At 42.9% G+C, this 12,247-nt stretch overlaps 1 protein-coding gene across 1 annotated transcript in view; it reads left to right on the plus strand.

The window, feature by feature from the left end:
• LOC127022606 (cohesin subunit SA-2-like) overlaps nucleotides 1-12,247 on the plus strand; it is a 65,889-nt gene that overhangs the window by 52,000 nt on the left and 1,642 nt on the right. The window contains exons 25-31 of the mRNA XM_050906254.1: nucleotides 1,997-2,148; nucleotides 2,996-3,097; nucleotides 4,424-4,578; nucleotides 4,674-4,802; nucleotides 8,752-8,942; nucleotides 9,966-10,140; nucleotides 11,158-11,251. Of these exons, the coding sequence (XP_050762211.1) occupies nucleotides 1,997-2,148; nucleotides 2,996-3,097; nucleotides 4,424-4,578; nucleotides 4,674-4,802; nucleotides 8,752-8,942; nucleotides 9,966-10,140; nucleotides 11,158-11,251 (998 nt within the window). The remainder of the gene's footprint in view (nucleotides 1-1,996; nucleotides 2,149-2,995; nucleotides 3,098-4,423; nucleotides 4,579-4,673; nucleotides 4,803-8,751; nucleotides 8,943-9,965; nucleotides 10,141-11,157; nucleotides 11,252-12,247) is intronic.

The following is a 12,247-nucleotide window of genomic DNA, read 5'->3' on the forward strand; positions in this document are numbered from 1 at the left end:
TTCCAGGCCCACAGTCGTGCTAGAAGCAGAAATAGTCCACATCAAAATTGTAGGTCAAAGACTGAAGCCTTTTGGCAGTTGATAATTACATTTGCAGCAGGAAAGAGTGTATCTCAGCTCTCCAGCTGCAAGAAGCTCTCCCCAAGCACCTTCATAGCTGTGTTGAAAGACGCTTAAGAGTATTTGTTTTCCCCAAGTTATCCAGCTAGTAATTAACCCATGTTCCAGAGACTTAATATGTTCTTAATGATATGAAATTATTTTTTTCTTTCACTCTTGTTGATAACCACTTGGAGAGTTTCATAGAATCATAGAATGGTTTGGGTTGGAAGGGACCTTAAAGATCATCTAGCTCCAACCCCCCTGCCATGGGCAGGGACACCTTCCACTAGACCAGGCTGCTCAAAGCCCCATCCAACCTGGCCTTGAACACTTCCAGGGATGGGGCATCCACAGCTTCTCTGGGCAACCTGTTCCAGTGCCTCACCACCCTCACAGTGAAGAACTTCTTCCTTACATCTAATCTAAACCTACCCTCTTTCAGTTTAAAGCCATTACCCCTTGTCCTATCACTACATGCCCTTGTAAAAAGTCCCTCTCCAGCTTTCTTGTAGGCCCCCTTTAGGTACTGGAAGGCTGCTATAAGGTCTCCCCGGAGCCTTCTCTTCTCCAGGCTGAACAACCCCAACTCTCTCAGCCTGTCCTCATAGGAGAGGTGCTCCAGCCCTCTGATCATCTTCGTGGCCCTCCTCTGGACTCTTTCCGACAGGTCCATGTTTTTCTTATGCTGGGGGCCCCAGAGCTGAATGCAGTACTCCTGGTGGGGTCTCACAAGAGTGGAGCAGAGAGACAGAATCACCTCCCTTGACCTGCTGCTCATGCTTCTTTTGATGCAGCCCAGGATACAGTTGGCTTTCTGGGCTGCAAACGCACATTGCTGGCTCATATTCAGTTTTTCATCCACTAACACCCCCAAGTCCTTCTCCTCAGGGCTGCTCTCAATCCACTCATCGTCCAGCCTGTAGTTGTGCTTGGGATTGCTCTGACCCATGTGCAGGACCTTGCACTTGGCCTTGTTGAACTTCATGAGGTTCACACGGGCCCACCTCTCAAGCCTGTCAAGGTCCCTCTGGATGGCATTCCTTCCCTCCAACGTGTCAACCGCACCACACAGCTTGGTGTTGTCTGCAAAGGGTTGCTGAGGGTGCACTCAATCCCACTGTCCATGTCGCCGATAAAGATGTTAAACAGCACCTGTCCCAATATTGACCCCTGAGGAACACCACTCGTCACTGCTCTCCACTTGGACATCGAGCTGTTGACCGCAACTCTTTTGAGTGCAACCATCCAGCCAATTCCTTATCCACCGAGTGGTCCATCCATCAAATCCATGTCTCCAATTTTGAGACAAGGATGTCATGCAGGACAGTGTCAAATGCTTTGCACAAGTCCAGGTAGATGATGTCAGTTGATTTTCCCTTATCCACCAACACTGTAACCCTGTCATAAAAGGCCACCAGAGTTTCATCTGAACTCTTCTCTTGTTGACTGTGAATGGCAACTTTTGTAGGGTTTCTGATGAGTTATGTGCTGATTTTCTAGCATCTGTGTTATTCTAGGAAAAAAAATGCAGTTGCAGTTTGTCTGGTCTCTTCCATTTGGTGTGTTTGTGCTTTTTATTCTGCCCTCTGGTTCTGTTCTGTAGCTGTGAGCAGTGTTGTACAAGGAGATTCTGACTAGTAGAAATGTGAAAGCCCTATGAAGATCAGAGTAGAAGACTGTGGAAATAACTCGTTTTCACTGTCATCAGCTGCAAGCTTTGAAATGGAAATAAACCTGTGTTTTCTGATACACACAGGAATGAGTGCTAGCATCTGTTGCTTAGCGTGTTGACTGAACAGCTGAGTCTGTGCTATTTGGATGAAAGTTGGTCATTAAAATTGAGATATCTTGAATAAAGTAGTAGAACAAAGCTTCAATGCTTTTGTTTCCCTAGACTTGACAGAAGAGGAAGAGAGAAAGGATGAAAGTTGTAAACTTGACGACTTGCACAAAAAGCGGAGTCTTCTTGCAGCATATTGCAAGTTAATAGTGTATAATGTGGTAGAGATGACTGCAGCTGCTGAGATCTATAAGTATTATGTGAAGGTAATGTTTTAGATAAGGTTGCTTTGCCTATCAGTGCATTTTAGTTTTTGAAAGTGACTCCAGTGCTTGTGAAAGATGTGGGGTTAATAGTCTTATGGCTCAGAATCCTTGTATAATCACAAAAGGGCTATAAAATCAAGCAAGAGTGCGACAAATCTCTCCTCTCTGCTCTGCAAAGGTACCTCACTGCAGACAAAGTAACTGAAAATTGAGTAGAGGGTATGTCTGTCTGAACGTCTGCTCCTCAGCTTCTCCAGAGAGGCCATTGCAGAGCAGTTTATGGCTGGGAGAGCATTTTAACTATAGAGATTCTCACACTGAAGTGGTCAACTTACTTCATACAGCTCACACAGTCCATATGCAGATGGCCTAGATTTCACATGAGTCCCAGTGTTCAGACAACTGGTAGAGCTTCTGCCACTCTGAAGTGGGTTTCAGGAGGGCTGAGAACGCAGAGAGTGGGCAGTTTCCTTGAGTCAACTAACAGGACTTTGGAAATACCTGAATATGGATCTTGTTCTTTACTTCATTGGGCCCAAGGCAAGCACTGGTTAAATACAGAAAACTCTCTATGTCTCTCCTGAGGAGGCTTTGTTCTTTCGTTGTAATAAATACTTAACAATTTCAGTGTAACTTTAATCCTCACATTACTCTTAAAGGAGCATACCATTGCTTTACATATGAAATAATATAAAAAGTCTAGTTCTCATCTTTTAGCTTGGCTATTCTGATATTGGGAGTGTTTTATGAACTTCTTGTGTCACATGAACACAGTCATGTGTTTTGTGTACTCCCAGTGCTAAAGAAGGGGAATGATAATTCTCATTTGTTTTGTTGCTGTTAATAGACCTACAATGATTTTGGAGACATAATTAAAGAAACGTTAAGCAAGACAAGGCACAATAACAAAATTCAGACTGCCAAGACACTGGTTCTCTGTCTGCAGCAGGTAAGGTTAAGATTAAAGCAAGAGACTGGGGGCTCTTACGACAGCTGTATTCATATTGGAGTTTTTTACCTACCTTGCCGTAATTATTCAAATTCATTAACAAACCTAGCGGAAGAAATAATTTCCTTGCCTGTACTTTCTATGTGTATGTTGTTTTTGCATGTCATAATTAAAACTCCCTTCAAATCATTACACCTGTTTTAAAACGTAATTTTGTGTGCGATTTTTTTGTCTTGTTTTTAATCTTCAAATGCATAGTGTGTTAGGACTGATGTGAGATTACGGAGTGTTTCTTGGGACATGGTAGGTGTCTCTTAACCTTAACAAAGGTTAAGGATAGTATTCTGTGTTTTACGGACTACCTCAATTCCTATTGAATTTGAGGAACCACAAATGTGTCTGTGGCTGGCCAGCTCTAATCCCCAGTATTTTCAGTATTTTTTTCTGGAAGAAAGTGGGTCACAGCTCTTCTGAAGGGTCTCAGTTGCTGGGGCTTGCAGCTGCTGACTGATGAGGCCAGTTAGCTATTTTAGCAGCTGCTTTTGCCAGCTCTGCCCATGACCAGAGCTGCTTCTAGCTTGGAGTCGTGCTGTAAGCCACAGAGCAGGCTCCTCCCAGGGGGTACTGATACATGAGCTTTGCTTATTTCACACACATTGCCAGGGGCTTAGATCTGTGAACTAGACCCTGAAATCTGAGCTTAAATGAGGCTAAGCAGCATTTGGCTACATATATTCTGCTGACACAGTCAGGACTTTGTGTTTAGGTATCACATAGACAACAGGCCCTTTTTGGCCTTTGCTTGACCTTGAAAGTTAACAGGTTGAAGAGAACAAGCTACCTCCATGTTCTGTTAGGAAAAAACCCCAAAACATAGTTAATTGGACTCGAGACGTGCTTTTGACCCAGTCTCACCCTCAGAAATTGGACTACGCTGCTGCCAAACTTGCTGCTTTATATCTGCATTCTGATATTCTGAAAGCCTCTCAGGCAAATTAGGCCTCTGGAGCTTGATTCAGAAGTCCCAACAGGAGAGGGGGCAGTGGAGCCCTCATCTTCAGGAATCGGTTCTCTGTTTATGCACATCATTTTTTACTTTTATTTTTTGATTTGTGCCTATCTGGTAAGCACAACAGTGTCCTTTGTGTGAGTTTCTAGTCGTTGTTCCAGTTGTGTGCTTCTGAAGCACATGACTTACCTGCTCTTTTGTAAGACTTCTGTCTGTGTAAGCTCACTGTTGCTTGCTGTGCATGTCTCTGTGTCCTCCTGGTGCTGTGTTTGCTTGTAGGATTACATATGGTTGCTTGTCTGAGACTTCTTTTGCAGCTGTTTCAGACACATGCAGAAAGCCAAGACAGCTGTAGCGGTGTGGACTTCTCCTCTGCTTCCTTCACAAATATGAAAGAACTTGCTCGTCGCTTTTCACTAACGTTTGGCTGGGACCAAGTGAAATCTAGAGAATCTGTAGCCATGATACACAAGTATGTGCCACGTAACATCACTTTGTCCATGGTCATTGCTTTTGTTAGTTGTCTGTTTTATTACTCTCTTGTTTTGTTTTTTTTTCTTCCAATAGGGAAGGGATTGAATTTGCTTTTCAAGGAGCTACTGGAGTAGATGGAAAATGCTTGCCTCCTAACTTGAGCTTTCTGTTAATCATCAGTGAATTTTCCAACAAGCTGCTAAAGCCAGACAAAAGACTAGTGTAAGTTAAGTTCTTGTACACTGTCATATACAGTTTGTGTTTTCTGTATCCCTGTACATGGGACACTTGACCTTCAGTGTTGCAGAAGTTGCTCAAGGGCTTTTCAGAGAACCTTTGAAATCAATCCGCCCCTGAGGCTGTTAGTTTGAGAGACACTTGTTGAATTTTGTAGTAGTAGTAATTTCAGATTGTATGTGCAGTATGCATTCTAGATCTTTTTTAGACATAGTTGTAGCCACATATGGAAATTCTTCTAATGGAAGGACAATGTTAACTTGGTGGAAGAGATTTGCACCTTGACTGGCTAGTGGAGCGGCAGGAATGCTTTTCTGAATAGAAAAGTAAAGCAGAAAAGATTGAGGAAGAGATAGCGCCCGGATCATTATTTTGTAATGGTCCAGTGCCACAGCTTCAGGACTCAATTACGTGAGTTCCATGGAATATATTTGGAATAGAAAGATACATGACACTATTCATAATGTGGATATTTAAATTCAAGAATTTACTATTTACAGGGGAATATGCCCTGATCCAGTTGGGCCCGTGTTTTACAGTGGTTTAAATATTTACATTTAATAATATAAGAATGATACCCTTATTTTAGCATCATGGGGCATTATGCATCTGAACAGAGAGATGTATGATTATGTCTCTTATTCCCTTCTTCACCTGCCTCAACTCCAGTCATTTTTGAGAAGGAAGTAATGTTTTTCCTTTTATTTGACCTTTGTCATTACTTCCCTAGTCAGTGCTGCTTTTTTTGGATCTGGATCTCTGCACTTCAGTCTTCTATTTACAGATACTGTAAAAACTATTGCAAAATATATAACAGGTATTTCCATTTTCCTGAGAGCATATTTGAAGACATGGCAATGTAAGATGAAACATTAAGACACATCTGCCTTTTTGAATTCCTGAGCAAATCACTCCAGTACCTGACAAGAAAAGTTCCACTTTGGAGAAGAAGTCAGCAGAAATGGAAAAAAAACCCAACCATCACATCTTGCTGAGCCCTGTGTAACTTGTTTGCTCCTGTGTCACTTTGACTTAAATTGAAGTTAACTTCCATGGGGATCATCAACCAATTTTTATATAACAAGGGTCAAGAGTGGTAAAATGTCTACTTTCCTGTTACTTTACATGACAAACACAATTTATTAACGATTGCCAGCTACCCAGACAATGTATTTTAAAAAATGTATTCAAACCCAAAATGCAAAATACAGAAGAAAAATATTTGACATATACTGATTACAACCCCTGGTAAATCTAAAGTGGATAATCTATGGGTAGTGATAACTTCCCTTTCTATTCTTGCATTTTTCTCAGAGAGAATCTTTGAGATCTACAACTAGAATTAGTTTTCATAGAATCATAGAATCACAGAAGGATTTGGGTTTGAAGGGACCTTTGAAGATCACCTAGTTCCAACCCCCCTGCCATGGGCAGGGACACCTTCCACTAGACCAGGATGCTCAAAGCCTCATCCAGCCTGGCCTTGAACACCTCCAGGGATGGGGCATCCACAGCTTCTCTGGGCAACCTGTTCCAGTGCCTCACCACCCTCACAGTGAAGAACTTCTTCCTTAGATCTAATCTAAACCTACCCTCTTTCAGTTTAAAGCCATTACCCCTTGTCCTATCACTACAGGCCCTTGTAAAAAGTCCCCCTCCAGCTTTCTTGTAGGCCCCCTTTAAGTACTGGAAGGCTGCTACAAGGTCTCCCTGGAGCCTTCTCTTCTCCAGGCTGAACAACCCCAACTCTCTCAGCCTGTCCTCATAGGAGAGGTGCTCCAGCCTATGTTTTGTACAGTTTCTGTACAACTCTGTCCATGTTGTCTGGATTTTAAAGAGCTGTTATCATCTGTGTGGTGACGCTTGTGCAATCAGTAGATTTCTGTTAATCCATCCTTGAAAAACTTTGTCATTTCATTTACCTCCAAGGAATAATTTTTAATTAAACAAGAGGAAAATATTTCATCATTGTTGTGGGCAGATTTAAAGCTAAATCCTGATAATTTTTTTCCTAGGGCTATATTTAACTTCTTGACCAGAGGATATATTCCAGAAGTATATTCCTGAATGTATTAGATACATTCAGGTAGACTTATTCATTGAAAACTTTTGTGGGAAATACAGAACGTAGCAGGGAATGCACTTTGACTTCAGTTCTTACTGCTTTGGACCTTCCCACTGCTGCTGAAAACAAATGGGAAACAATAAAATTCACAAAGGGGGAAATTGCAATTTTATCCACAACTACATTCAGACTATGTTTCTAGAGTAACAGTTTCTATTCTGGGAGGCCTAAAATGCCTTGCAGGGGCTGGAGATTATATTTCCTCTTAGAAATATTTAGGTTTAGCTCCATCATAAATTACTGGATGGAATGTTTTAGGTCAACATGAACTTTTAGAAATAAACATCTGGTTATTTTCATTTTTATTATTAATCATAGGATTGATGTCCAGGTCTGTATGTTAACATATGTGAATGTACCTGTAACAGATGAGATACAGAATATGGGCATTTGTTAGAAAGGAGTGTATTTCAACACCATCAAAGTATATGGATTTTAACCTCCTCCCCTGTAATTGCCCAGGCTGAAGCAGTAAAATATCTGACTTGTCAATTGCTCTGTGCTGCAAAATGCACACAAGAAATGAATTATTGAATAACAAGCAGCATGAAGGGCCTGATTCCTGAATCAGTAGGAGTCTTTCCATTGACATTGATAGCAGTTGGATTAGACCCTAAAACAGTAGTTACAATACATGCTTGTTTGAAACCAACAAATTCCATTACCAGGGTTTCTTGATCCCTGGGGCCCCCAGAGTCCAGGACTCTAATTGTTTCAGAGTCGGTGCTTACCCTAACCTCCTCCCAGCACCAGTTTTCTTGTTTTGCAAAGCGGATGAAATGTCTGATATTTTCCAGGCCACACTCCTAATCAAAGAAAGAATAATATACTGTACAGGCTGGCACTAAAACTGTCACTTCTGGTATTTGCTAAGGTGGGGTCTGTTTTAACAACACTGGGCTTGATTTTAAAGTGATGAGCTGTAGCTGAAATGTAGTGAATATCAGTTTCTAATCCTGAGTCAGACTTTGGTTTTCTTATTGTTATGAAGTAGGAATGGGTCAGAAAGACTTTGTCAGAAATGTCCTGTTTTTCAAAAAGAGTGTTTGAAGGAGACCTCTCTGCTCCAGGAAAGGTGATAGCTTCACCTGGGATTCAGGGAGGCCCACTGTCAAGTCTCTGGATTGAATCAGGCAGAACAGGGATTTGAACCCATGTTTCCCACATCCTGTGTGTTGTCATAACTTCAGAGCTGTTAATTGCTTCTTGCAGACACTTGACATTTTATTGGGAACCTGAGAGAATTAGATTGAGTTTGAGATGACATTATAGAAAAGTGATTTTATTGGTTGTTCTTGTTTTTAATTTTGAAAAAACAGGCACTCATGGTGTAAATACCCCATTTCCTGACTTGCTGTACTACTGAATCACAAGGAGCATCTCTCGCCTGGGATTTCCTTTGCGTTGCAGTCCATGAGGCAGAAAAGGGCCACCAGGAGAAGGGGTGCATCCTCACAGAGTTCTGCTCCGTTCACACTGCTCCTGGCAGCAGCAATTGGCAGTGACTTTTCCTGCACAGGAAATTCTTTATAGAGACTAATGTAATTCTGTAATTCCTGTGGATCTAGTGTTGTTTCTAATGCTAAAATTCAAGCACTCCTTTAGCTTTGAAGGCATTTGCATTTTAAATATTCAGATGTTTCAGAGATGTCAGATATTTCTGAGAAAAGGGATGCCCTTTCTTTTTCTTCGACAGTTCTGTCTGCACCTTTGGAGAGTAAAGGGAAAAAGCCTTTCTAGCAATACCTTCCCTAGATATTGAAGGGAAAGTTACTGAGTTTTCTTATGCTTGCTTTTGGTTTTCTCCAGATATGCTTACTTACAGAGGTATATAGCAGAACCACTGCCTTGCAGAGGAGACGAATGGCAGCCGTTGATTTGGTACAGGAACTCTTTATTGGCAAATGAAGATGAGGAGAGCTCTGTCCTCGGCAGTTCAGGAGAGTGGTCCCCCGTGGGCACATCTAAGACGTCTTCTTTTAAAAGGAAATTGTCTAATGGTATGAAAACTTCCCTGTTCTGGATCAGCCGTATTTGCTTTGTCCCAGCTAAAATGCACTTCATACTTTGCATTAGCAGTACCACAGTGTGTTGGATGTTGTGGACTTTCCAGTTTGAACTGGGGGTTTTGCCTTCAGCTTTCTTGTTGTTAAAGGTCACTCAGTAGCAGTGAGGTTGGTCTGGAGACTTTGAGTGAGCCGAATTCAGATAATCTGGAATTCTGCTCTGTACTGAGCTCTGGCATTTGTCTGTGCCATTGACTTGGTTTATGGCTTTCAATTGTTAAGTTAAGGGCGTTGTTGCTTTAGGCCCCGTAGATAATTGAGACAGGAGAGGTATTTCCAGAAGTTGATTCAGATCTTCAGCCCAGATGATCTGGGCGAAATCACCTTCTGGGGTCTTTCTCTCTGTTGAATTTCTAGGGATCCTGTAAGATTATACTCCTCACTTAAAGAATTATAGTTAGGTGGGCTGCATCCAGGCTTCAGCAGCTCTCATGGACTTCCCATCCGTAATGAGGTATTCACTGCACGGATATGGTGGGACTTAGTTAAATGTACTAAAGCCATTATGAAAACAATAGCCAGTAAAAATGCTAAGTGCTATGGACATGTGCAGTTGTATGTGGAGGAAAGGGAATTTTTCCAGACCGTGCTTTAGTTTCTTTCTCATCCTTTCTCAGAAATTTTCTTTTAAGTGACTTGCCTTCAGAAAGCTTGTTCCTTTGTGTCCCAAAGGCCCTCCTTTCTGGAGCGTTATACAGACTCAGCAGTACTGATAGCACTTATGGACCGGGACCAAGATCATAAATCTAGATTGCAAAAATGACCAGTGGGCAAATTAAATGGATTTTCTTTTATGTGGCTTTTAGCTGGCTCCTTCAATAAATGAATGCTTTGCTCCAAATCTCCCTCTGAGCTTGGCCCCATTGCTTCACTGCTGTGGGGAACATATTGGAAATGTCCGTCTCAAGACCTCTGAGGGTGAGGCTGAAGAACGAGTCTGTTCACTGTCTGTTACAGGGTCTTTGCCTGAAACCAGCCAGACGGAAGCAGCGAGCAAAGCTCCAGACCTGCCGTGTGCTTCCCAGCTTGCCTCCGCAGAAGGGAAGAGCAGAAAGAGGCTGAAATCTCGAGAGATGCACTTGCAGGAACATTTGCCATTCCTTTGTCCAGGAGGGCTGCGGAGAAAATACTGGTGAGAGTTTTATGTCTTACAAGCTCCTTCACTTGTCCTGGTATTGACAGTTGGGGTCTCTCTATCCACCTCTGCTTCTGGTTTTTGTAATACTTCCATGGGCAAAGGGTGTGTGCCCCTCCTGTCTTTCTTATGGACTGCGTCCCAAGGACAGGTTGGGGTTTTTTTGTTCCCTCAGTCCAATATCCACATTTGCTGCTTTAGCCTGATTGTCCCCCACTATCACAGGGCTTCTGTGCCTTCTTGGACTAATATTGAGTGTGCAGAGAAAAAGACAAGGAAGGAGGAAGGTTCCCAGTCCCACTTCTCTTGTCTCTGGTCCTGATTAGAGGGCTGTGGTGTTGGTTACTCCTGGCTGTTTGCTGCAGCTGGACGATGAGTGTTTTCTGCATCTCTGGAAATGAAAGAGGATTCTTGTCTCAGCAGATCTGCTATTAACTACTGTGTAATTGATGACTTTCTTTTAGAGAGGCGCATGTCTGCGTGCAGTATGCACACACGCCTGAGTGAAACCCCACAGAACTTGGATGTAAGAGGAGAGGTATTGCAAAAATAGGGAGTCTGGAGTCTACTTTTGAGCTCTGTAAAGCACTCGAAGTGCTCAGTTGGGATATTTTCCTTTAATACAGTTCATTTATTGAGGTGTTAGGTGCCATTTCTCATATTGGCAGGTTAAAAGTCAAAACACAAATCCCAGAAAGATGCATACTTTTCCAGGTTTTGGGACACTTGTTGAATGGACCTGGTGAATACAAGTAAAATAGAACAAAAATTTATTAAACATCAAGGTAGCCCCTGTTTAAATGAATGTTTTGTTTCTGAACTACTTTATTGGAAATTCCTCAGAACATAACCTCTTTCATACCTGGGAAATACTGGGCCAGAAACGTTGGGCTCCCTTACATAGATATCTCAGCAGCAGATCTTAATATGTGAACTACTCTGCCTTAAGCACACTTGTGCAATGTGCAACCTCTGTTACAAAGTTTCTCAAGACTTAGCTTTTTCTTTTCCCAGCAAAGACGAGATTAAGACAGAAGATGTCTCAGAGGAGGGTCAAGCAGAAGACACAATTGAAGATGTTGATGTTGACGTGGTTGGTGCAGACCAGGTAATTCCGGCTTGGGTTTTCCAGCTCTGAGGACAGCTGTAGTTGAGGTGGGTGAATATGAGTTCAGAATCTCATGAGTACCCATCTAGCAGCAAAGGGGCTGCTCTTTTGTGGCCCCTTTCAGGCTGAGAAAAGAGGTTTTTTTCTTCCCCTCTTCCCTCTCCAGCTGCAGCTGTAGTCTCCTTCCTCAGCTTGATCTGCATTTTTAAGGCAATTATTACTGTAGCATCTAGACATCCTTAGGTACATTGAACACGAGCTAGGATGCATTAAGAGGAGGATCCAGTTTCCTTTTTTCCCATACTGTGAAGCTTCTTGATTGAGAGCCATTTGCTGCAGTTGCTTCATGTTACTGACACATTGCAGAGATGGCACTGCTGCATGGCCTGCAGGGAATGTCTACTTCAGAAATGGTGTTTGCATTGTGCTCTTTAGATCGAAAGACTCGGACTGTATGTGATCGCTGGTCAGGCCAGGGCTCTCGCTGGAGTGTCCCTTGTTTCTTGCCCTTTTCCAGTCAAGGCTGTTGGGGAGATTAAATTGTCCCCAAACCAGCTGGGGATTTGAAGGGAAGCATGTGGACGTTGTGGGTTTGGAGTGGCAGCCAGCGTAGCCTGGGGGGTGTCTTGCGGACACTGATTGCCTTTGGGATCGGATAAAAGTTTGGCAAAACTGCAGCTGTCTGCCTGGGTCTCAGCTCAGCCCTGGAATGGATACTGGCAGCGGGGAAGGACTTTTAGCCCTTTGGGCCCGTGGAGCGCAAGGGCTCAAATAGGGTGTTGTACAGCAGGGGTCTTGCAGCAGTGACTGTAGTGAAAGGCGGGGGGCGGATAAAAAGAGGCCATGAGGTTTCCTGTGCTGCAGCTAATCAATCACAACCCTGCCGTCCTCTAAGGGTTTGCTGTGTCAGCCATTAAAAGGGGCTGAGCGGTTCCTTCAGGTTTTTCTCCTGTATTTCCCCCTGCTCTCCGAACATCTAATAGAATGTAAACCCGG

This window comes from Gymnogyps californianus, chromosome 1, assembly GCF_018139145.2.
Source record: "Gymnogyps californianus isolate 813 chromosome 1, ASM1813914v2, whole genome shotgun sequence".
NCBI classification, from domain to species: Eukaryota; Metazoa; Chordata; class Aves; order Accipitriformes; family Cathartidae; genus Gymnogyps; species Gymnogyps californianus.